The 22,826-nt window shown below is 49.9% G+C and overlaps 1 protein-coding gene across 3 annotated transcripts in view; it reads left to right on the forward strand.

Moving 5' to 3' along the window:
- The first annotated feature begins 4,412 nt into the window (after positions 1-4,412).
- Adcy3 (adenylate cyclase 3) overlaps positions 4,413-22,826 on the forward strand; it is a 72,858-nt gene continuing 54,444 nt past the window's right edge. For all 3 annotated transcript variants that reach the window (XM_038319573.1, XM_038319574.1, XM_038319575.1), the window contains exon 1: positions 4,413-5,087. In XM_038319573.1, coding sequence (XP_038175501.1) covers positions 4,413-5,087 — 675 coding nt within the window. The remainder of the gene's footprint in view (positions 5,088-22,826) is intronic.

Raw genomic sequence — 22,826 nt, forward strand, 5'->3', positions numbered from 1 at the left:
ACAGGGCTGTCCCCAGCCCTCAAGGGCGGTTGTTTTATTGAGGCAGCAGCTCATGTTGTCCATGGTGGCTTCTAACTTGATTTGTAACTGAGGACAACTTTGAGCTTCTGATCCTCTGCCTCCGGAGTTCTGGCTTTACAGGCGTGTGCCACCCTATCTGGTTTATGCAATGTTGGGATTTGAACCTAGCACTTCATGCATGCTGAGCAAGCACTCTGACCATGGAACTACATCCCCAGCCCCGAGAGGAGTTAGTTTCAAATGTCCTTTTGATCTGGATGTTTGCAGTACCAGGGAAGAAGGCCATGTGAATGTCTCAGGGACAGCTAGCATCCTTATAAAATACCATCTCTGCTGGGCAGTGGTGGCACACGCCTTCAATCCCAACACTTGGAAGGCAGAGGCAGGTGGATCTCTGTGAGTTCAAGGCCAGCCTGGTTTACAGAGTGAGTTCCGGGACAGCCAGAGCTACATAGAGAAACCCTGTCTCAAAAAACTAAAAAAAGAAAAAAAAAAACCCACCAAAACTAAACAATACAAAACCCCAAAATACAAATCTCTTTTAAGGACTCATCCATTCATTCTGTTAGAGTATGTATCAGCTAGTGCCTGGGACCCTGGGAAGCGCTGTGAACCACACAGATGAGTTCCTTCATGGGTGGGTTGGGATGTGAGCCGCTCCTCTGAGCTGAAATAGTCACTCTGTGCATTTAGCTGCCATCGTCAGACATTGGCCAGGTGGCTTCAGACACCTCCCATGTGTCACTGTCAGGCCCAATCAGACCCTCCCTTCCCAACCTGACAGGGCCCTGTCCAATTGTAAAGTCATCAGCAGCTGTGAACTGTGTCTACCTGAGTGTCTGCCTTGTTGATAGATGTGGTGCCCAGCGGAGCCGGCAGTAGTCAGAGGATGAGGCCGGATCTTCTGGTCTTCTTCATGTCCTGCTGGCTCTTAGAACATCCAGTAAACAGGTTGCTACAGCAGGGAAGATTATGGAAGAACACTGAGTGGGCAGTTAAGCTTAGGTCAGGAGTGTCTCTGAGTGGAGCTTCCTCTCTTTTCAAAATAAGGTGAAGGGGCAGGAGAGATGTCTCAGTGGTTAAGACCACCAGATGTTCTTTCAGAGGACCCAGGTTTGGTTCCCAACACCCACAGGATGGCTCATATCTGTCCCTAACTCCGGTCCCAGGAGATCCATCCAATGCCCTCTTCTGGTTTCTTTGAGCACTGGGCATGCAGACAGTGAACATACATATACAGAGACAGAACACTCATACAAAGAAAATAAAAATAAATCTCTAAATGGAACAGGGTATAGAGGGAATGCGGGTCTGGGGCTCTGGTGGTAGTGGAAGCCCTATTAAGGAACCTCAGGGCAGATCCCAGGTACGTATCATGGCCTTGCCACAAGAGGGAGCACGGAAGACCCTAAGGATTGAGGGGCATTAACAGAGCTATAATTGAGTGTCTTTGTGTCATAATAAACCCATGATAAACCATGTGGTGGTGCATGCCTTTAATCCCAACAATGGGGAGGCTGAGGCAGATTGATCTCTTAGTTCAAGGCCAGCATGATCTACAAACTGAGTTTCGGGACAGCCAGGACTACACAGAGAAATTCAAACAAAACAAAAGAAAACGAAAGCATTTATGGGCCTTTAAAATTATTTTATTTAAAAATTTTATATACATGATTTTTTTTTTTTTTGCCTGAATGTTTGTATGTGCTCTATGTATGTGCCTGGTGTCCATGGAGGCCAGAAGAGGGCACCAGATTTCACGGAACTGGAGTTACTGAAGGTTGTGGGACATCACATAGATGCTGGGGACTGAACCTTAGTTCTCTGCAAGAACAGCAAGTGCACTTAACTACTAAGATGCCTCTCCAGCCTTTAGCCTTTATTTTTATTGTATGTGCATGAGTCTTCTGTCCACTTGTGTGTTTGTATACGTGAGTGCCTGGTGCCCCTAGAGACCAGGAGAGGGTGTCAGATCCCTTAGACCAAAATTACAGATTGTTGCCGACCACTCAATGTGGGTGCTGGAAACCAAGCCTGGATCCTCTGCAAGAAGAACAAACGCTCTTAACTACTGTGGTTACTGGGGACTGGACCCAGGATCTTGTTGGAGGACATATGAGGCATGCTGTCTACCACTCAACTGTGTCCCCAGCAGTTCAGGCACATTCCATCTATGGTCTCCTTTTATGAGACAAGGAAGGTCTTACATAGCCTAGGCTGGCTTCAGACTGATGTGCAGCTAAGGATGACCTTGAATTTCTGATTGTGCTGGGATTCCAGGCATTTATTACTTCTGGTCTGCAGTGTTGGGGCTTCAATCTGTGGGCTGAATCCCAGGTCTCTTCATGCTAGCCAGGCACTCTATCAACTGACTCATAGCCCAGCTTCCTTTTTTTCTTTCTTCCTCTCTTCCTTCCTTCCTCCCCTTCCTCTTCTCCTCCTCCCTGACATATTCTTTTGTTAAGGGTGAAAACCATGTCCTTTACTATCAAGAAACAAGTTAAAACAAATTTCTCAACACCAAACAAAACAATAGGGTGACGGTTTATTCAGACCACCCTCGTATTAGACAGCACCTTTCTAATCGAAGCCTTGGGGAATGTGGGCTGAGGCCAGGTGGGGCCTCTTCAGGCAAGATGAGGTATACCCATACAGCAATAGCAGATCATGGACCTATTCCCTGGATGTTGGGGATTGACGCCTGAAATCGTAAACAGGCCAACCCATGCATGACAAGGCACCCTTTTCCTTCCTCAGGATCCCTTAACGCTGAGAGCTGTCCTCAGTTCCCTCGGCACATTTTCTTCCAAAACAACGACTTTCTCTCCTAACAAGGTGTTCTGTCAAATACAAGAAAAATAACTGATACTCCGATTTAGAAGGCTGGTAGATTCAAAAGGAGCATTTGCGTCTTTACGGAAGAATCCAAACACATCTCAACTGGTAGGAATGTGCACTGGAGATCTCGTGAAGCAAGGCCTCTTCCAGCTCCACGTGCCAGGTACCAACCGAGCTACTCCAGTCCGCTTTTGTCCCTAGGTTAGGCTGCATATCCCCTCTCTGAGAGATCAAGCCCCAAGCTTAGATGTCTGGGCTGCCAGTGTGGGCGGGGACACTGAGACGGGGGCGCGCCTACCGGGGAGCGGGCCCCCAAACCTCAGCCCAGGCCTCTCATGGCCCCGGAAGGAAGCCAGGGCTGAAGAAGGGGGTGCCCCGAGCACGCCTCACCTGCAGGGAGTGCACATCCCGGGCTTTGATCCTCCGTAACACGGCCTGCCCGAGTCAAGGTGTGGATTCGCCTTATTCCGTCCTTTCTGAGACCCACCCGGTGTTTCCACGCAGCTATCGCCGGGCGTTGGGACGTGGGGGACACTGGGGACAGCGAAGGGCTCCCTCCACCCCGCGCCTAGGAGGCGGCGACAAGGCGGGGAGGGGCCGCCCGCCTCCTGGGGCCTGCGGCGCGCGTGGATCAGTGTGCAGAGCGCGGCGCACGGACTCGGCTGGCTCGCTCTGCGTGCGGGAAAAGGATGCTGGCAGGCTGCCCCGGCCTGGGCCCGCCATCCGCAGCGTGCGCCGCCACCGTCCTTTGCGCCCGCGGATGCTGAGCCGCAGCCCCACGCCTCTCCCGGTCCGACCCGGGGCCTGACGGCGAGGGGAGCCGCGCTCCGGCTCCGGGCGGACGAGCTGGCGCGGCGGCGCTGCGGGGAGCAGCCTGCGGCTCGCTGAAACCCGCCTGACCCGGCCCCGCAACCCTGGCCTGGAGCGCGCGGCTCCCGAGTTCTCATACAGGTCAGCGCCAAGCCGGGATCCAGGGCTGGGCTTCCGCGACACTGCAGAGCCAGAGGTTGGGAAGGGGCTAGAGTCTCCCAGGGTTGGATGGGGAAAAGGAAGTAAACAGAAGGAAGATGCGGGAATCCCCAGGACCTCCCCTGCTCCTTCCAGGCACGTTTTATTTTCATCTTGGAGGAATTGGGCCTGGAGGGACTTTAGGTGAGGAAGTCAGGAATAGAGCCCGGCAAGCGAGGAATGGAGAGGTGGCTAGGCCCCTCCAGAAGCCAGAGGCAGGAAACCGGGTGTCTGGTGTGGACCCGACTGAGTGTGTGTGGGCGTGCTTGGGAGGCTGTAGGGTTGGAGGTTTGTGTAGCCAAGGATCTGTGCGAGGGGTGGGGTGAGTGGCAAGGAAAGAGGCGCTTCCACTTAGCCATGTCCTTTTAAGTTGCAGATGATCCGTGCCACCTGTGTCCTGGGAACCCATCCAGCATTCCTGCCTCAGGTGTACGCCCTTCATCCGTAACCAAGAAGAGCCTTCCCACCTTCCACAGTTAGGAAGACCTGGTGAGCAGCCTGACCCAGACTTCTCCCGTGTTCCTTCGAAGCTGCCACCAGCCAAGATGCCGAGGAACCAGGGCTTCTCGGATCCCGAGTACTCGGCTGAGTACTCTGCCGAGTACTCGGTTAGTCTGCCCTCTGACCCCGACCGTGGGGTCGGCCGGACCCATGAAATTTCTGTGCGGAATTCGGGGTCCTGCCTGTGCCTGCCTCGCTTTATGCGGCTGACCTTCGTGCCTGAGTCCTTGGAGAACCTCTATCAGACCTACTTCAAAAGGCAGCGCCATGAGACACTGCTGGTGCTGGTGGTCTTTGCGGCCCTCTTTGACTGCTACGTGGTGGTCATGTGCGCGGTGGTCTTTTCCAGCGACAAGTTGGCGCCCCTCATGGTGGCCGGCATTGGTCTGGTGTTGGACATCATCCTCTTTGTGCTCTGCAAAAAGGGGCTGCTCCCGGACCGAGTGAGCCGCAAAGTGGTACCCTACCTGCTGTGGCTGCTCATCACAGCTCAGATCTTCTCATACCTGGGCCTGAACTTCTCACGTGCCCACGCAGCCAGCGACACGGTGGGTTGGCAGGCCTTCTTTGTCTTCTCCTTCTTCATCACGCTACCCCTCAGCCTCAGCCCCATCGTGATCATCTCTGTGGTCTCCTGTGTTGTGCACACGCTCGTCTTGGGGGTCACTGTGGCCCAGCAGCAGCAAGATGAGCTGCAAGGGATGCAGCTGCTGAGGGAGGTGAGTACCACCCTTCTCCATCCTGTGCCTTCCCCTTCCACCCAGGTCTCACCCAGGTGGGATTGCTTTCAATGCCCCCCCAGGGTGTGCACCCCCATGCCATCCAGTGTTTGCCCTAGAGAAAGGATGCAAAACATTGGGCCCCAGGGCCACTCAGTCATCTGTGCTGAGTGGAGTAGGTGACCGCCCCTAGTCTTGTCCTGCCATTCCATCAGTGAACCCGGGTCAAGAGACCTCTCAAGGCAAATTCTGATCTCTAGTTGTCTTTGCTTAACTCCATATGGGGTTTGGCTTTGCAAGCTCAGTACTCTCTGTCAGATGGGGATACTGTCTGCCCTGCATGCAGAAATGACTGTTACCAAGATGCAAGGGAACGTGGGTGCAAGCCTCTGGTTGGGTTACGTGAAGAGCTGTAAGGAGCAGATGCGGTTATCAGAGATATTGTGCTTCTGCCCTAGAGCTCAGAGTGTCACCAGCAGATAGGTGGTCTCCCTAGAAGTCAGGGTATGGGGACCCAACTGGGGACAGTTGCCTTAGCCACTCTGGTGTGGAGCTTGCTGGTCCTAGTGGGCTATTTCTGCTGGAAGGGGTGGGAAAGGCGCCTTCAGCTTTACTAGTTTGTGTTCCCACCAAGTGCTAAGAGAGGCAGACAGCTAGAGCCACCCAGAGACTGAAGAAGATGGGCAGTGATTGGATCTGGTCATCCCCTGAAGGGGCTCCCCAGAGATGTGAGTCGCTAGATTCCATCTTACGGTATGTCTTCCACTTTTTCATACATGGCCAGTTATCATCAGGTATCTTCTGTCTGCTTCCGGAGTTCTTATCCCCACATCTCGCCAAAGCCTTTATCATGGTCTGCTTGAGGTTGGGGCATAGCCTACAGTGACCCCAATGGTACGTCTGGGGGCTGATGAGAGAACTTTTGGGGGCCTAGTCCATTGCCTCCTGGCTGTTTAGAGGAAAACATGGCTTCTGCCGGTTTTAAACTTTTTTTTTTTTTTTTTTTTTTTTTTTTTTTTTTTTTTTTTTTTTTTTTTTTTTTGAGACAGGGTTTCACTGTGTAACAGCCTTAGCTGTCTTGGAACTTGCTGTGTAGGCCAGGATGGTCTCGAACTCAGAGCTCCACCTGCCTCTGCCTCCTGAGTACTGGGGTTAAAGGCGTGCGCCACCACTGCCTGGTTTTAACTTTTTTAAAAAAGGTCTCAGTTCAAAGTTCTTTTTTCCCATTCTGGGTCAGGTAGGAACCTATTTCACAGATCTTTTTTAAAATTTATTTTTTTTTTATTTTGAGGCAGGATATCACATAGCCTAAAATGGCCTTGCTGCAACTGAGGATGACTTTGAACACCTGATCCTTTTTGCCTCTACCTGCCGCGTGTTAGGACTACAGAAGTGGGGCTACCATGCCCAGCTAATTTCACAGAGGTTTTCTGCGTGGCTCGGCACTGGGCTAGAGCCCATGGGGATTTGTGGGAATACCACCATGTTTTTGTTTGTTTGTTTCCTGGTATTAAGTGTTCTCTTGTGAATGCCTGTTGTTGTTGTAGCTTTCTGGGTTGGTGGCTTCAGCTTGTGTCTCTGCTTGTGGATGGTTCTGTTGCAGGGAGGATGCCCATAGCCATTGCTACAGGGGATTAGTCAGGACAGTTAGATTTGGCAGCATTTGGGGCTTGAACATATTTTGAACAATTACCTTCCAATAAATAAGCATTTCTTCTTTTTTCTTCTTGCCAGGGTCCCTGGGCCTTGGGTATATCTTCCCAGTGTGTTGTTCATTAAGGGAACAAATCAGAGGAGAAATCCCTTCCCCACTTCTGACCAAACTTCTGACCTGCTTGTTGGCTGGAAATATTTGGGGTGCAAAAAGCATCTTCTAGTGAAGTTGAGCAGTTCAGTCCTCATCCTAGGTCTGCCCAGAGTGCTGGGATGGGCACACAGGGGCTCTGCCATGACAGAGATTCTAGGTTTAGTGGGGAGCAGACTTGAGTGACTGTAGATAGTATGTCCCCAGGGGCCAGCGAACCACTGACCAGATTACAAGGGGGAGCTGTTTCCAGGATGTGGTCCAGGAAGATTCTCTGATTCCTGCTTCAGCTCTGTGTGGTGGAGGAAGGATGGAGCTGGTGGTCAGCTTAAGAAGCTGACCAGCTAGGGGGCCAGGAGAGCAAGGGTATACCTGAAATTCAGACAGAGCCGCTGCCAGACTCTGGAAACTGGCCAGCACTGAGCAGTGCCTAGATATCCCACTCTTCCGCCTGATTCTCTACTTAGCCTTCTGATTTGTTCTAGAAATGATCAGGTGTTAGCACAGGTGAGGGCCTGGGAGAGCATCTAGTCCAGAGCCCCAGCAGGTTCCTAGGGATGGAATCACAGATTAGCAGCTGCCGCTCATTGGCAGCAGAAATGAGGGGACAGCCCAGGTGTGCTGACTCTCTGACCACGGCTCCCACATGGAGGTGGGAATTTGTCCCCTTAGTTGAGAGCAGGATCCTGCCTTCTCTTCCCTGTCTACCGGCGACAAGCCCTGTCTCTGCCTGTTTGTTGTCATCCAGATCTCTGCAGAAGGCCCAGCTTGTAGAGACCCTGGGTCTCTGTCCCTCAAGTCGATGGAAACATCGTCATCTTGGACTTAGTCTGAGGCCCCTCGCTCTGAGGTTTGTGTTGTTGATAAAAGATGCTTCAGGCTCCTGTCACTCTGGGCCTCACCATCTCCAGTCAGCAAGAGACTTAACTTGGAGGCTTCAAAATGTCGCCACAGGGGGACCCGGGTCATAGGTATGGCCTGGCTCCCTGTAGGTCAGTTTTGAACTCAGGATTACTGGACTTAAAAGAGACCAGGGCTGCAAAGAAATAAGGGCCCCAGTTGGGAACAGGGGGAAAAGGTAAAAATAGTAACTCAGGAGTAAAGATACTCGAGGCTGGGCGCATAGCTCAGTAGTGGAATGCTTGCTTGCCGAGCATGTTCAAGGCTCCCGGAATTGGATCTCCATTGCTTCCCCCCAATACATAAATACACATTTACAAAATAAAAAAATGTATAATAAGAATTTTGTACCCCAGGGGAACATGATCTTGACATGAAACCGTGCCTGGAACAACTTGGCTTTGGGATTAGAAGGGAGGAAAGGGCCCCTCCCAAGGTTAAATTGGGAGCCTGAGATAAGAAGCTGGAGGTCAAACTTCTAGTATGTGTTCCAGAAGTTTCTGAGTCACTTCTTTGGGACCAATGTGACTTTCTTTTTTGATTTTTAACGATTTGTGTATTGGTGTTTTGCCTGCATGCGTGTCTGTGTGAGGATGTCAGAAACCCTGGAGCTAGAGTTTCAGACAGTTATGAGCTGCCACGTGGGTGCTAGGACTTGAACCTGGGTCCTCTGGAAGAGCACAGTGCTGTTAACTGCTGGGCCATCTCTCCAACCCCACAATGTGACTTTTTACAAGGTGCGTAGTTTCCCGGGTCCACTCAGCAAAGTCCACCTTCCCTTACATCTTTTTTGCATCCCATCTCTGAGTACCGTGGAAACCAAGGTCCGTGCAGCGTTGCTATGGGGATGGATACCTAGGACCCATGTCCCTTGGGCGTGGAGAAAAGCGTCATTCTTTCACCCTAGTGTTTGCTCCTCCAGCCTGTGGGATGGGAACTCCCTGGGGGATGAGAAGGGCAGGGTAAAGAGCCAGGTATTCAGGTCCTCCGTCTCTCCTCAGGCCCACCTGGGCTCACTTTCTCATTCAAGTTCTGCCCATGTGTTCCTCCTCCTCTTTCTTCTCCTTGCTTGTTGTTGACTTTGGTGAGGCCTCTCTCCTGGCTCATGGAGGTGGCTCCGTTTCATAGAAGACACCTGTGGTTCTGGTTGGGCCTTGTGATTTCGGTCATGGCTGGGAGCAGCACCAAGGAAATGGTTCCCGTGCCAGATTGGTGCCAGAGTCTCCTACAGTCCCCACACACCATGCCTGTACTTGTCTCTCTGGGGGAAGGGCTAGAGGTAGACATGGGATTTGGGGCAACCTGACATCTTGTCCTGGATTCTTCTCAAGATGGGGTTCCAGTGAGGAGACTGTGCGCAGTTGGGCAAAAGGGATTAAGGTGGCATCGGGGCCTTGAAGATTAGGTAATGAAAGAATATTTATTACAGAGTGAAGAGTAGAGCCCTGCAGCCTTTGGGTCTGGGACACAGAGGGCCAGCCCTGGGATTGTCAGCTGTGGGATTCTCAGGCTGTGCCGAGGGCTGACTGGGGCGGGAGGGTGAGTCAGGAGGGAGCTACAGGCTCCGTCTTCTGGGTTCTGACATCTGTGCCTCTTATAGCACAGCCTGCCCTCGGCTGCCTTAAATCCCCCTGAGATGAGGTGAGGAAGCCACAGAGGCAGGACCCAGAGTGGCAGCTGATGGTTGGGCACGAAGGGGGCACGAAAGGGTGGAGGGTAGAAGATGTAGCCAAGATGGCGGTGGACACATCTCTGGCCAGTAACCGCTTCAGAGACCCTTGCACATTCTCACAGGCTTCTGGTAGCTTCTGCTGTGTGTTAAGAAATGAGGGCCTAGGGATCCCTGACAAATAGTTTGTAGACTGACTTCACAGCAGGAGGGCTATCTGGGAGCAAAGGTCTCTAGCAGAATGAGTAACCTGTTGAGGTGTTCATTTGCAAGATGAACCTTGAGGAGGTTGTGAAGAGGCTCCTTGGATGCTTATGCATGAGACAGCAAGTTACCCCCCTTAGGGAGGGAGGCTTTGGCTCTGGAGGGTTCTGGAGAGTTTCAACAAAGAGGATGATGGGAGAGGGGATGAGGCTTCCAAAGACAGTCCTGCCCACAGTGAGAGTTAAATGTGAATAAATATGCACACTATCCCCATATGTTCTGGAGGTTCAACTCTGTTTCACAGATGAGTGCCCCGGGGCTTGTACAGTCTGGGGGTGCAGGGAGGGTTAGGTGGAGAGTCACCTGTAAGCCATGTGGAGGGGCTTTGGGGCCAGTCATCCAAGCTGCCTGCTCTTTACTCTGATTGCCCCAATTCCTTTGTTGAGCATTGTTAAAGACCAGTGCCCAAGAGATGGCAGGCCCTGGGATGTGTTAGGAAGCCGTCCCCTCTACTCCTGGAAAGTGGGTGCAGAAAGGGGGAAGCCTGTAACAGAAAGCTCTTTGTGAAACCATGGTCAGGTGGGTGTGAGAAATGGAGAAGGGTGAGGTGGAGGGGCCCCGGGCTAAGAGGAGGGTAGCGGGTCTGGGCTCAGGCCTGGGCACTTTGGCAAAGCTGGAGGCTTGCTCAGGAGGAGGCCTATTCAACCTCGTTTTTAGCCCCTGGGCATTAAAGGAGGAGGGCCTGGGATCCTGAGAAGATGAGAGGAAGGAGCTGTAGGCCATGGGATCCAACTTGGTCTGCAGAAACCCCACTCAGTCCCTTCTCCCTGGTCACATTTCTCTGTGGTCATTTCTGATCCTTATCTCTATGTAAACAGAGCTTTCCTAGTGTGTCATCATGGTTCACGGCAATCTAGGGCCACCTTTTCACCCACATTATTTCACTGACATTTTGTGGTTAGCTTTGGTGTTCCCGTGTTTGCGATTTTTTTTGGGGGGGGGGGTCAGCATTTTATAGATAACCAGGATTTTTTTTTAAAGGGAAACGGAAGCTCAGGCTGGACCAGTTATGGGGGTGAGGCTGCTTTGTATGAACACATGTGTACACACACCAGCACACATGAACCCATACTCTCTCTCCAGGGCCTTGTAAATTCTATGTGAGAATCGCTAGGATTTTGAATTTCTTGTTCTTCAGGCTCCCATCCAAGTACTAAACCAGACCGGACCCTGCTTAGCTTCCAAGATGAAATGAGATTGGGTATTCAAGGTGGTATGGCCATAGACTTTCCAGTTTATGTCTAACAACAGATCTCATTCGGGTGGGCCAGCCTAGAATAATCATCCAATCATTTCCCACCTGTCCCCTCACCACATCATGCATCCTTAGTCACAGTTCAGACCTGCCTGTCTTGGCCACACTCAGAATGAGACCCTGTCTGTGGGTGCAAGGTGACCAGGTGGCCACAATGACTGAGTTCTTGCTCGGAGCAGCGAGTATCATATGCTGGTCTCGGTACAAAGCTGTTAGGATACCAACACCACTTAGCCCTTGACCACTGATGTCTCTAACCGTGACTGTCCTCACTGGGCTGTATCATCCCCTTCGTTGTAATATAAAGCCATTCTGGAAATGCGTGTTACCTCAGAAGTAAGCATGTTTTTTTTTTTTTTTGTTGTTGTTTTTTTGTTTTTTTGTTTTGTTTTTTTTTTGTTTTTTTAAAGATTTATTTATTTATTATGTATACAACATTCCTTCCCTGTATGCTTGCATGCCAGAAGAGGGCACCAGATCTCATTATAGATGGTTGTGAGTCACCATGTGGTTGCTGGGAATTGAACTCAGGACCTCTGGAAGAGCAGTCAGTGCTCTTAACCTTTGAGCCATTTCTCCAGCCCAGAAGTAAGCATGTTTGACAGATAATTCACTTTGGGCTGTCTAAGAGTTCACTAATGGGGGATGGCTCGTTCTCCTCAACCTGTCTGTGTATATGTCTCAGTTACCCCGTTGTTGCCTAGTGCCTCCAAGCTTTGGGTCCTCAAGCAGTTTGTTTCTTGAGGTCCTCTGGGTTGTTTCTGATCCATGTGGCACCGTCTGGGGTCCCTTTCTTTGGCTACTGGGCCTGTTTCACTCAGTAGTCTGTGATTGTCTCACCTGGCAGGTTCTCAGAATGCCTTGCCCTGCTTCTGCAGCCTTGATATCTCTGCATGTGGCTTCTGGGGCTCCCCCACAGCATGTGACCTCTGGGAGAAAGTGGCAGCGCCCAGTTTTTAAGACTGTTGCCCCAGTAATATTGGTTGAAACACATATAAGACCAGCTCTGATGCAAGAGGAAATTGATTTTACTCTCTGATATGAGAGTGACATATGACGAGGCAGGGATGGAGTTGTGACAGCCATAATCTGAGGCTGTCTCAAGCTAGGAGGCACATAAGTATCCTAGGGAGAAGGGCCTTAATTTTATTTTTATTTATTTAAATTTAGTCTTATTTCCTTAGTTATTCTTATGGTCTATCATGGTGTGTGCACGTGTGCGTGTTAGTGTATGTGTGAGTGTGGTAGCAGGTGTATGGTGCTATGGCGCACCTGTGAAAGTCAGAGGACACCCTTTGGAAGTCAGGTCTCTCTGCTGTGTGTTCTAGGGGTTGAACTTGGGTCGCCTGGCTTGTGTGGCATCACTCTTACTGGCTGAGCCATCTTAATGGCCTGGGACTCGGTTTTGAAGCCATGCGAGATACAGGATGTTCAGTAGCCGTGGGAGACTTAAGACGTTGGACGTGTTTGCCTCCATTAAAGCTTCTGGTTCTCAGTGGAGGATGGTGGTGACCACCTGTGATCCTGGACCTCGGAGCCTGAGCAGGAAGGCTACAGGCTTGTGGTCAGGCCTGGGCTACTTACTGAAGACTCTGTCTCAACACCTCCCGCTAGGAGTCTCCATCAGACCTCCAAGTGGGTTGCTCAGTTTTCCAAAAGGTTTATGAAACTGCTTTAATCCTTAGCGGGAAGATGGCTTGCAGACTCTTCTGCTTGGGCCCTGTTGTGCCTTTCCATGCACGGGAAGAATTTGTTTTCTTGATTAAAAAAAAAAAGTTTTGAGACAGAGCTCACGTTGCTCGACTCACATTGCTCTGGCTTGAAGGCTGAGGCTGGTCTTGAACTTTTGATCCTGTTGCCTCCTCCTGACACTGGGGTACAGGTGGGTGCTACCATGCCCAGCTTTTCTGCCCTTTTCAAGCATAACCTAGAGCTTATGTCCAGGACATTGTGCCAGGTCACAGGAAGCCACCCCTCCTTGCTCAAGAGATGCCGTCTAGCTACAACCCTGGTGCCAGTCCTGACCTTGCTCTCTGCACCCAGCAGCTCAGGCAGCCTCTCTCCGACATTCATGCTCCTTCCCCAGAAGGCGGTGCTTGCTTGTGTGCATATGTGCATCTTTTGGACACGTGCAATGTAGCCTTCTTGGTAGGCTGTCGCATGCTTCAAGGAAGAGAAAGACCTGTCGTGGAGTCCCTGACCGTCCCTTGCAGGGCCTTGGTTGCATCCGTTGGTCAGTAAATGTCTGCCAAATGCTTCTCCTTTCCCTCATCATCTCTCACTGGGACTGAGGAAATGCCCCCGAGTTGATCTCGGTGACTTACGTGTAATTTTATTTATTTATTTTGAGACAGAGTTTCTCTGTGTAGCGGCCTTGACTGTCCTGGAACTCTGTAGACCAGGCTGTCCTCGACTCACAGAGATTTGCCTGCCTCTGCCTCCCAAGTTGCTGGGATTAAAGGCATGTGCCACCACCGCCCGGCCCAGGAGTGATTTTTTTTTTTTTAAAGCAAGATTTAACGTTCACAGACTCTTTCTTTTTAAAAGATTTATTCATTTTATTTTCTGTGTCTGAGTGTTTTGTTGCCTGCATGTTTATATGTGTACCGTATGCATGCCTGGTTACCCTGGAGGCCAGAAGAACAGGAGTTATGGTTGTGAGCCACCACGTGGGTGCTGAAAACTAAACTCTGGTCCTCTGCAAGAGTGCCAGTGCTCTTTAAACCACTGAGTCACCTCTCCCAGCCCTCGAGGTTCTGAACTCTAGGAACTGCTGACATTGCTCCTTTTCCTCACAGTGGTGACAAATATCCTCCCTGGCCCAATCCAAACGGAGTCAACCAAGGCGGGATTTCAGGAGTCATTCCTCTGGCCAAGTTTTAGTCTGGTCCTCAGGCACAAGCGCCTTGCGTGAGGTGGCTCAGGGAGCTCCGTCTGAGCAGGGTCGGAGCAGTGGCCATCTGACCTCCCTTGTTCCTCTCATCTGGGGAGAAATTCCCACGCCTTCTGCTGCTCACCAGAAACTTTGTCAGAGCAGCGAATGTTCAGGATGGGGAGTGTACAACGTGTGATCACATCACCTGTGCGTGCAGAGCCCAGCAGAACAGATCCTGTCTGCAGAAGAGTCCCTGTCCAGGGAGACCCAGAAGAGGCCTCTGAGCTGCTTTTGAGTCGGGTCCTGAGCTGGGCGGTGGTGGTGCACACCTTTAATCCCAGCTCTTGGGAGACAGAGGCAGGCGAATCTCTGTGAGTTCGAGGCCAGAAGGGATAGGCACAGAGCCAGGTAGGGGAAGGACTTAAGTCTCTCTCTGTCTCTCTGTGTCTCCATCTCTCTCTAGTTGCCCATCCTGGGGAGGTCCTCTACCACTGAGCTGCAGCCTCCACACTGTTTTTACCTCAATTTTTGTTTGGAGACAGGTGCTCATGGAGCCCAGGCTAGCCTCGAACTCTCTGTGTAACTGAGAGTAACCAAACTCTTCCTGCCACGAACTGGGGTTTCAGGCACACGCCACCTGGTTTACAGGGTGCTGGGGCTTCATTCATGGGCGCTACATCCCCACCAAGCAAGGCCTCTATTCTCACAATGATGGAACTGTCCCGAAGGAATTCGAGCCGGGGATGGACAGGATCTGGTTTGCCTGTGCATGGACCAGGCTCGTGGGCTCAAGGACACTCAAGGCAGCATAGGAGCCTGTCAGGGTAACCCAAGGACAATGCCCGCAGGGCCAATCACCAGCATAGTATAATCTGCTTGTGGAATCGCTCTACTCCCTGGGCGATTACTGAATTCTTCTGTATACCATGTCAAGAGACCTTCAGACATTGAGTTGTAATCCAAATATTTAAGGGGACCTGGAAAGGTGGGAAGAGAAGGGGGCTGCTCAGGGAGAGAGGATAGAACAGGGGGAAGAGGGCTTCAGAGCCGAGCTGGAAGCAGCCATTGTGTAGAGTTCTCAGTGACAAGTGTCTTTCGGCCACCTCTGTGCCTGCTGGAGGTCTGCATGACACAGGTGCCCTGTGGCAACCATTAATGTCTGGTAGCATTTTGTACCTTGATAAACAAGGACAGGGGTGATACTGGGTTGCCTAGTGAGAGGAAGAGGATGATGATATCTTATATCATATATGATACCTTATAAACTGCAGAGCTCTGTGTGGATACTGTTCTTTCCCCTCCCTCCTCCCTCCCCTCCCTCCCCTCCCTCTCCGTCTCGACTCTCTTCTCACCCTCCCCCTCCCTCCTACCTCCGCCTCCCTCCCTCCCTACCTCCCTCCCTCTGTCTCTACTCCCTCCTCCCTTCTTCCCTTGATCTTAGCCTAAGCTGGCCTCCAACTCATTAACTTCCTGCCTCAAACACTTGAGGGCCAAGGTTATAGGCTTGTGCCGCCATGCCTGGCTAAATTATTTCTCCATTCCATTTAGTCCTGGCATCCATCTCTCACATTTGATCTATAAATGAACCAGGCCAAGTTATCCATTCTTTTTCTACCGATTCTTTTCCTTCGGAAGATTTATTAAAAATGTTTTGATCTCTTAACTTCTGAGTAATATAGCAGAATGTGACCGTAGGGCCTGTGTTTACTCATTAGTTTTATTAATCATTCCTATCTTTTTTCTTGTGATTGTCATTTACATATTCCAGCTGCGTCTGTTGCTTCTCTCCTTTCCCCTCCTGGCTGTTTTCTGTCTTGCTGCCTTTTTATCCTTTGGGTCATGTTTTCAGTTTTTCTTTTTTATTTTTCCTCCTAAGAAAGGCGCTTTAATTAGAAATGAAACAATTTTCTCTCCTTCTCCTTCTGAAGAATGCTTTCCCTGTAAACTAGAGATGTAAAGGACGCATTTGAGAAGGGCCTACCCTCACCCCTTTACCTCTGTTTAAAACCCCAGGCGCGGTAGATTGGACTTGAACCTCAAGATTTCTGTGTTTGTGGTTTGCTGCTGACTGTCTCTTCAAGATCAGCTCTCGAGATACACAGTTCAGTGCCAGCTGAGGTCAGACTGGGGTGGCCACTGTCGGCAGCTTCGGACTGGTTCTAGGTGGGCCCTCGCTTGTCCTTGAGGCCTGACGTTTTTTACCCAAGAGAGCCAGGCCAGGTTCCTAAATGATGGCAGACTGGCTTAGTAACTGTTTTAGTCTGTTTTCCGTTCTGTAACAAAACATCTAAGATCTGGTAATTCATAAAGAACAACAGTATTCATAGCTCATGAGTCTAGAGGGACTGGGAAGTTTAAGAGGCCATGGTGTCTGTCAACTTCTGGTGAGGCCTTGTTGGGCTTCCACATCCTGCCAGAAAGCCAGACGCCGAGGAAGAAGAAATTATGAGTTTATCATAATCCAGAGAACCAACCCCAATCCACAAGAAAGGCATTGGTTTCTTTTTTTTTTTTTATGGAGAGTTTTTTTTTTAATATTTATTTATTATTATGTATACAATATTCTGTCTGTGTGTATGCCTGCAGGGCCAGAAGAGGGCACCAGACCCCCATTACAGATGGTTGTGAGCCACCATGTGGTTGCTGGGGAATTGAACTCAGGACCTTTGGAAGAGCAGGTAATGCTCTTAACCTCTGAGCCATCTCTCCAGCCCAGGCAGTGGTTTCTTAAGGCCTGGTTACATTTGAAAGGCTATATTATCCTGGTTAGGTTTCTGCTGCCATGGTAAACACCACGATTAAAACAATCTGTGGAGGAAAAGAGTTTATTCAGGGCAGGAACCTGGAGGCAGGAAAAGGCTGTAGGGGAAGCCTTGGGCCCCATGGCTTGCTCAGTTCAGCTGGTTTTCTTAGACAACCCAGAGCCAACCCTGCCCAGAGGTGGCACCACCCACTGATATGCTGGGCCCCTCCCCTATCATTTCATTAATCAAGAAATTGCCCCCCAGACTTCCTACAAGCCAATCTGATGGATGCATTTTCTCAATTTTTGTTCCCTCATCTCAAATGACCCTGGTTGTGTCATATTGACAACACAAAAACCAAGCAAACAAAAGAAAAACCAATTTATTCAGCTCACCCACCAACTGGTCTCCTCCATGAATCCTTGGGATCAGAAATCAAAAGGTCACATGAATTTTGAAGGAATAACAAACCACTATTCAAAACGATAGCAGCTGCCAGCCTGGTCAGGATAGGGGAACCCTCTAGAAGGTAGCTGGGTGTAGGCGGGTGTACCTCCCTGTGTGGCCCTATGCTCCGCTGGTCTAATACCCCAACTGTGGAATTAGATGCTCATTCCCTCTTTAAGTAAATACCCACATTTACTTTGTCTAGCTATCTTGTCTATTTGTTTTATTCGAGACAAGATTCTTGTACGCCAGGCTGGCCTTGAAGGTGCTTTAAGGAAGGAAGTAGCCAAGGATGACCTTGATTTATGGTCTTCCTTTTCTACTTACTGAGTGCTAGGTACAGACGTACAATGCTCTCTACCTGGCTCCAAATGATCATCAGAAACAAACAAACAACGAAAACAAAACGCCAAAGAACGCCAGGGCTGGAGAGAGAGCCCAGCAGGCAAGAATGTTTGCTGTGCAAGCGAGAGGACCTGAGTTCAGATCCCGGCATCCACGTCACAGGCTAGGCATGGTCTTGAGCATGGCTGTAATGCCAGCTCCGAGGGGAGGGGAAGACAGGATCACTGGGGCTTGGGCGGCTTCCGCCTAGCTCTAGGTTCAGCTAGAGACTTGCCTTGTGATAAAGTGGACACACCTGGCATGCTCCTCTGGCCTCCACATACACAGGTGTGTGACCCCACCCCCACACACACATGCATTCACGACTCTCACACAACAGCATAACAAAACAAAAGAAAGGCAACAATAACAATAACAACAAAACACCCTCAGAATGGGCAGCTTCACAACGGTTGAACTTTTCCCAATAGTAATCAAGAAAAACCAAACTCTGGAGTGACCACAGCTTTGTTTGCTAGGCGTGGCTTGTGATGACTGCCTTTATCAAGGGGAAACCCTCAGCCAACAGTGCAGGAGTGGGGCACAGGCAGCAAAAGAGAGACACTTGGGAGGCAGCCCCCATTTTGTTGCTGCCGGCAAAAGGAGGCTCTTTCTGGCGAAGCTGTATGGGAGGACAGAGGACAGTGTATTTTCAATGTCATTCTGATGCAGGCCCCCATCCTCCCCACTTCATCATGGCTGTGATTGCCTACTCTTTTCACCTTATTTTGGAGCAGGGGATTGTGAGACCCAGTGAAAGTCTCAGGTGTGACGTGGAGGAAGGTTAAGAAAACCCTTCTGTTAGATGATCTCTCTTGGTTCCTTGATGTAAAATCAAAGTGGTCTGGATGCAAACGGAGAGCAGGAGAGCATCCTTGGGCATGCACGCAGGCTGGGGAATAGCCCCATGGGTTCTCATGGCCTTGTTCCGGTTCTCTGTGCTTGGCCATCATCCCTCCTCCCTAGGAATTGGGATGCACAGCTCCGGAAGCTTATCACTGGTCTTTGCTCCTGTGTTTCTACGGACCCACTGGCCTTCCTCACAGCCTGCATCTCTGAAGATGCCAAACTACTCCAGAATCATGTAGACCAGGCTGGCCTCAAACCTGGGCCTCGTAAGTGCTGGGATTAAAAGTGTGCACCACCACCAGCCGGCTAGGAATCACATGTACATAAGCCTCTAAAGTACCATCTCCCTACAGCGTGCCCATTCCTCCTCCTTTCACCTCTGTGAGGTGCTTGCCTTTGTCCATGGCATTTTATAGCCAAGAAAGTGGAGGCGGACAGGGACAAGGAACACTGTGCCCACGCTCACAGGAATCCATAGTGTGTGTCTGCTCTCAAGGCCAAGTTTTGTAGATTAAAATGCATCCCAATAGGCTAATTCCCAGAGAATGTCCAACTTGATTAATGTGAAATTTTGAATTATTGTCACAATGGCTACGTAGCTGTGTGTCAGAGCATGTGGCCCCATAGTCTAAAAAAGGGCAATGACTAGGTAAGCGTAGGTGACCGCGGATGTTGTCTGTGTGGCGGGAGGAGAGCTGTGGTACCTTTGTGGAACTGGAAGGGGCTGAGGAAGCTGACTGCATGGGGCATGGTGGGACTCTGGCAGTCATGACAGAGGTTGGGATATGTTTTCGGGTGAAAATATAGTCACATAACATCCAACAGCTGTCAACATCTGTCAAAGTATATACTTAAAATGGCTGCAATGGAGATCCACAGCTAAGCATTGGGCCAAGCTCCCAGAGTCCAGTGGAAGAGAGGGAGGAGTGATAATATGGGTCAAGACCATGATGGGGAAACCACAGAAACAGCTGACCTGAGCTAGTGGGTCAGCTGGCTCTGGACTGACAGCTGGGGAACTTGCATAGGACCAAATTAGGCCCTCTGGATGTGGGTGACAGTTCTGTGTCTTCAGCAGTTTATAGGGCCAGTGGGATGAAGATTTATCCCTAGTGCATGAACTGGCTCTTTGGAGTCCATTCCCTATGGAGGGATACCTTGCTCAGTCTAGATATAGGAGGGAGGGCTTGATCCTGCCTCAAGTGATATGACAGACTTTGTTGACTCCCCATGGGAGGCTGAGGAGTGGGTAGGGGGGTGAGGTGGGGAAACAGGAGGAGGGGAGGGAGGGGGAAGTGGGATTGGTATGTAAAATAAAAAAAGATTGTTTTAAAAAACAAAAAAGTGGCTGCAGTCTAAGGCTCAGTGAATTCGATGAAAAGACAGTAAAATCCAAGAGACACAAAAAAGTCTTTGTGTACACACACACACACAAGCACACGCACACACACACACCCAGGAGTGTGTGGAGGCTAGAGGTTGACACCGAGATGTCTTCTTCAGTCACTGTGTGTGTTAGTTTCTGGACAGGGTCTCTCACTGAACCCAGGACTCACCGATTTGGCTAGAGTGGCCTGCTGGCCAGTGAGTCCCTGGAACTCTGGTTCCTTATGTAAAATAAAAGTGGTCTGGCCACTTTCATCTCCAGCAAACCCTGTCTCTGCAGTGCTGGGTATAGACGGAGTCTGCTCATTCGTTTCCCAGACTCCCAGAGAACCAATAATCACACAGAAACTATATTAATTACAACACTGTTTGGCCAATGGCTTAGGCTTCTTATTAACTATTAAATTAACCCATTTCTATTCATCTGTGTATCGCCATGCGGTGTGGCCTATGGTTAAGATTCCGAAGCATCTGTCTCCTTTGGCAGCTACATGGTGTCTCTCTGACTCCGCCTATTCCCTATCTATATCTCTTTCAGCCTGGCTATGTTCTGCTCCGCCGTAGACCAAAGCAGCTTTATTCACTAACCAATAAAAGCAACACATATACAAAAGGACCTCTCACATTAGCTGGTGACAGCCTTGTGCCACCACAGTTGGCGTCCCCCACTCCTTTTTCCTTCCCTGAGTCTGCTGTGTTTGTATACTTGAATGAGTGTTGGCGGCTGTGAGATGCTGTGTGACTATATTCCCAATCAGAAACATGCAGAGAACCCACACGTGTCCTCAGAGGTCCCCCACACACCTCTGAGTTCTGGCCACGTGTGCTGAGAATCTAAATGTAAGATTAACTGTAACCCTTCACCCACTGAGTGAGCTATAGCACGAAGGTAATTTAATTTCCTGCACTATTTTAACTGATTTTTGCTTGGAAAAGTGTCACATGGTGTGGAATTTTCTTTGTGGTATCATGTGTAACTCGAGCGGTTTCGGGTTTGGGGATGTTTGGGATGAGAGCAGAGTTCAGTCGTGTACTGGAACTGGTTGTGTGGGTTGCCTTTTGCAACCAGGATGTGTTGCCTATGATTTCTGATTTCTGCAAAATTAAGTCAATTAGGCTAGAGAGTTGGTTCAGTTGTTTAAGAACACTTGTCCTTACAGAGGACCTGAGTTCATTCCCAGCACCCAAAAGACAGCGCTTGTCACGCCAGTCCCAAGGAGGTCTGAGATCAGATGCCCTCTTCTGGCCTCCCTGGGTACCAGGCATGCATATGATGCATGCATACATGCAGGCAAAACACACGCACAAACGTAAAATGATAAATCTGAAAAAGCTTTTTCTCTTGTTTGTTTGGGATAGAGTCTCTCCGTGTAGACCTGGGTATCCTGGAACTGTAGACCAGGCTGGCCTCAAACCCACATAGATCTGCCTGCCTCTGCCTCCTGAGTGCTGGGATTAAAGGCGTGCACCACCACCGCCTGGCTTAATTTTTTTTAAAGAATTATTTAGAAATAATCAGAGTAGAGAAGCCTCCTTAGATATTTGTCGTGTTCCTTGCTTATTTTTGATCAGTTTTTACTGCTGCTATTGTCCTCCCTCAGCTCACTTGCATTTTCTTTCGGCTGCTCGTATTTATTGACCATTCCTAAAATCCTTAGACACAACAACCGTCTTGTGTATTTTATCAGCTTAGGTTCTATTTTGTTATAAAAACATAATTCCCTGAACCACTTGCGTATACGGATTTGCTACTGAACAGAACTGATTTCTAGGAAACACTTGAAGAGCTGGAGCAGAAGCTGATGCCCGCATTCTAGGGAGGCGCCTGTGCTCAAGACGAGGACCCATCTGGCGCTGGTCCTTCAGCCGTGGCCTAGGTTCCTGCCCCTCTTTTATTGAGCCTTTTCCGCTCCCCTCATATCTGGTTCCTGTCCTAGATGAACCACGGGAGGTAGCACACGCCTGCCCCTTGTTTCCTACTCACCATTGAACTCGGCCATCTTGCTCTGCCCTGGTCTCCCAGTCAGCCCAGCCCATCTGCATTGCAGAAGTCTATTGAGGGTTAGGAGCGCCACACCTTCCCTGGCCCCTCCCGGCTGGGACTTGAGAGCACCTGCAATCTGACGTGCATTTCCTGCTTGGTTTAAAGGTCTCTTCCTCCCTGCGTCAGATATGGTCATTGGAAGCACCAATCCTAGAGAGACTGAAGATGAGGGTGCTTCGCACTCCTGGATGGCAGGCTTAAATGAAGGAATGGTTATCTGCAGAGAAGGTTCCGTTAGCCACTTGGCTCTGCTGAGACTGGTGCTGCTCTGTCCTGTTTTCCTGTGGGTACAGCAAAGGCCAGCGTGATTGGTGCCTCACACGCCCCCTTCCCAGCTCCTCGCTCCTGTTAGATGCTGTGGCTGCTGTTAAATTTAGAAGGTGTAATTTCATTTGTATGTCTTGTGGTGGACATTGATTTTTCTATTTGTTTTGGATCTTTTTTTTTTTTTCTGTCAATCTCACATGCTTGCACAAGCTTCTTGCTGCTGGGAACATAGAGGGCTGAGTCCCTGCCTGCAAGGGCGGCTCTGCCTCTTATGACGACTTTAAAGTTTATTGTGGCTGGGGATGCAGCTGAGTCGGAATCGTGCTTTCCCAGCATGCACGAGGCCATCGGTTCAATCCACAGTGCCATGTAAACTGGATGTGGTCGTGCGTGTCTGTAATTCCAGGACTCAGGAGGGGGAGACAGAAGTTCAAGGCTATCCTCAGCTATATAGTTAGTTGGAGTCTAGCCCTGACTCCATGAAACCTTGCCTCTAAAAGAAAAACTTGTTATTGTTTGAAGACTGGCTTGGTACAGTGAAAGCACTCCCTAAAATTGGTTAAATATCAAATATTAGGTTGACCTACACGAAACTATCAACAGCCAATCACTTTCAATCTGCCTAAACTGCAGACTTATTTTATGTGATTCAGTGTGGTGTGGGGAAAACATGGAAAGCCTGGAAAACACTATACAGGATAGAAAGATATTATCCATAACATCATTCTTCAAGGATAGCTCCTGTTAGCGCCGGACTCCTATTAGTAATCAGAACACTTACGGCAAGTATGTGCGTGATATAGAAGAATGTAAGAAACTAATTCAACCTAGGCAAGGGCATAAAGATTAAA

Source organism: Arvicola amphibius, chromosome 2, assembly GCF_903992535.2.
Source record: "Arvicola amphibius chromosome 2, mArvAmp1.2, whole genome shotgun sequence".
In the NCBI taxonomy this organism is placed as follows: Eukaryota; Metazoa; Chordata; class Mammalia; order Rodentia; family Cricetidae; genus Arvicola; species Arvicola amphibius.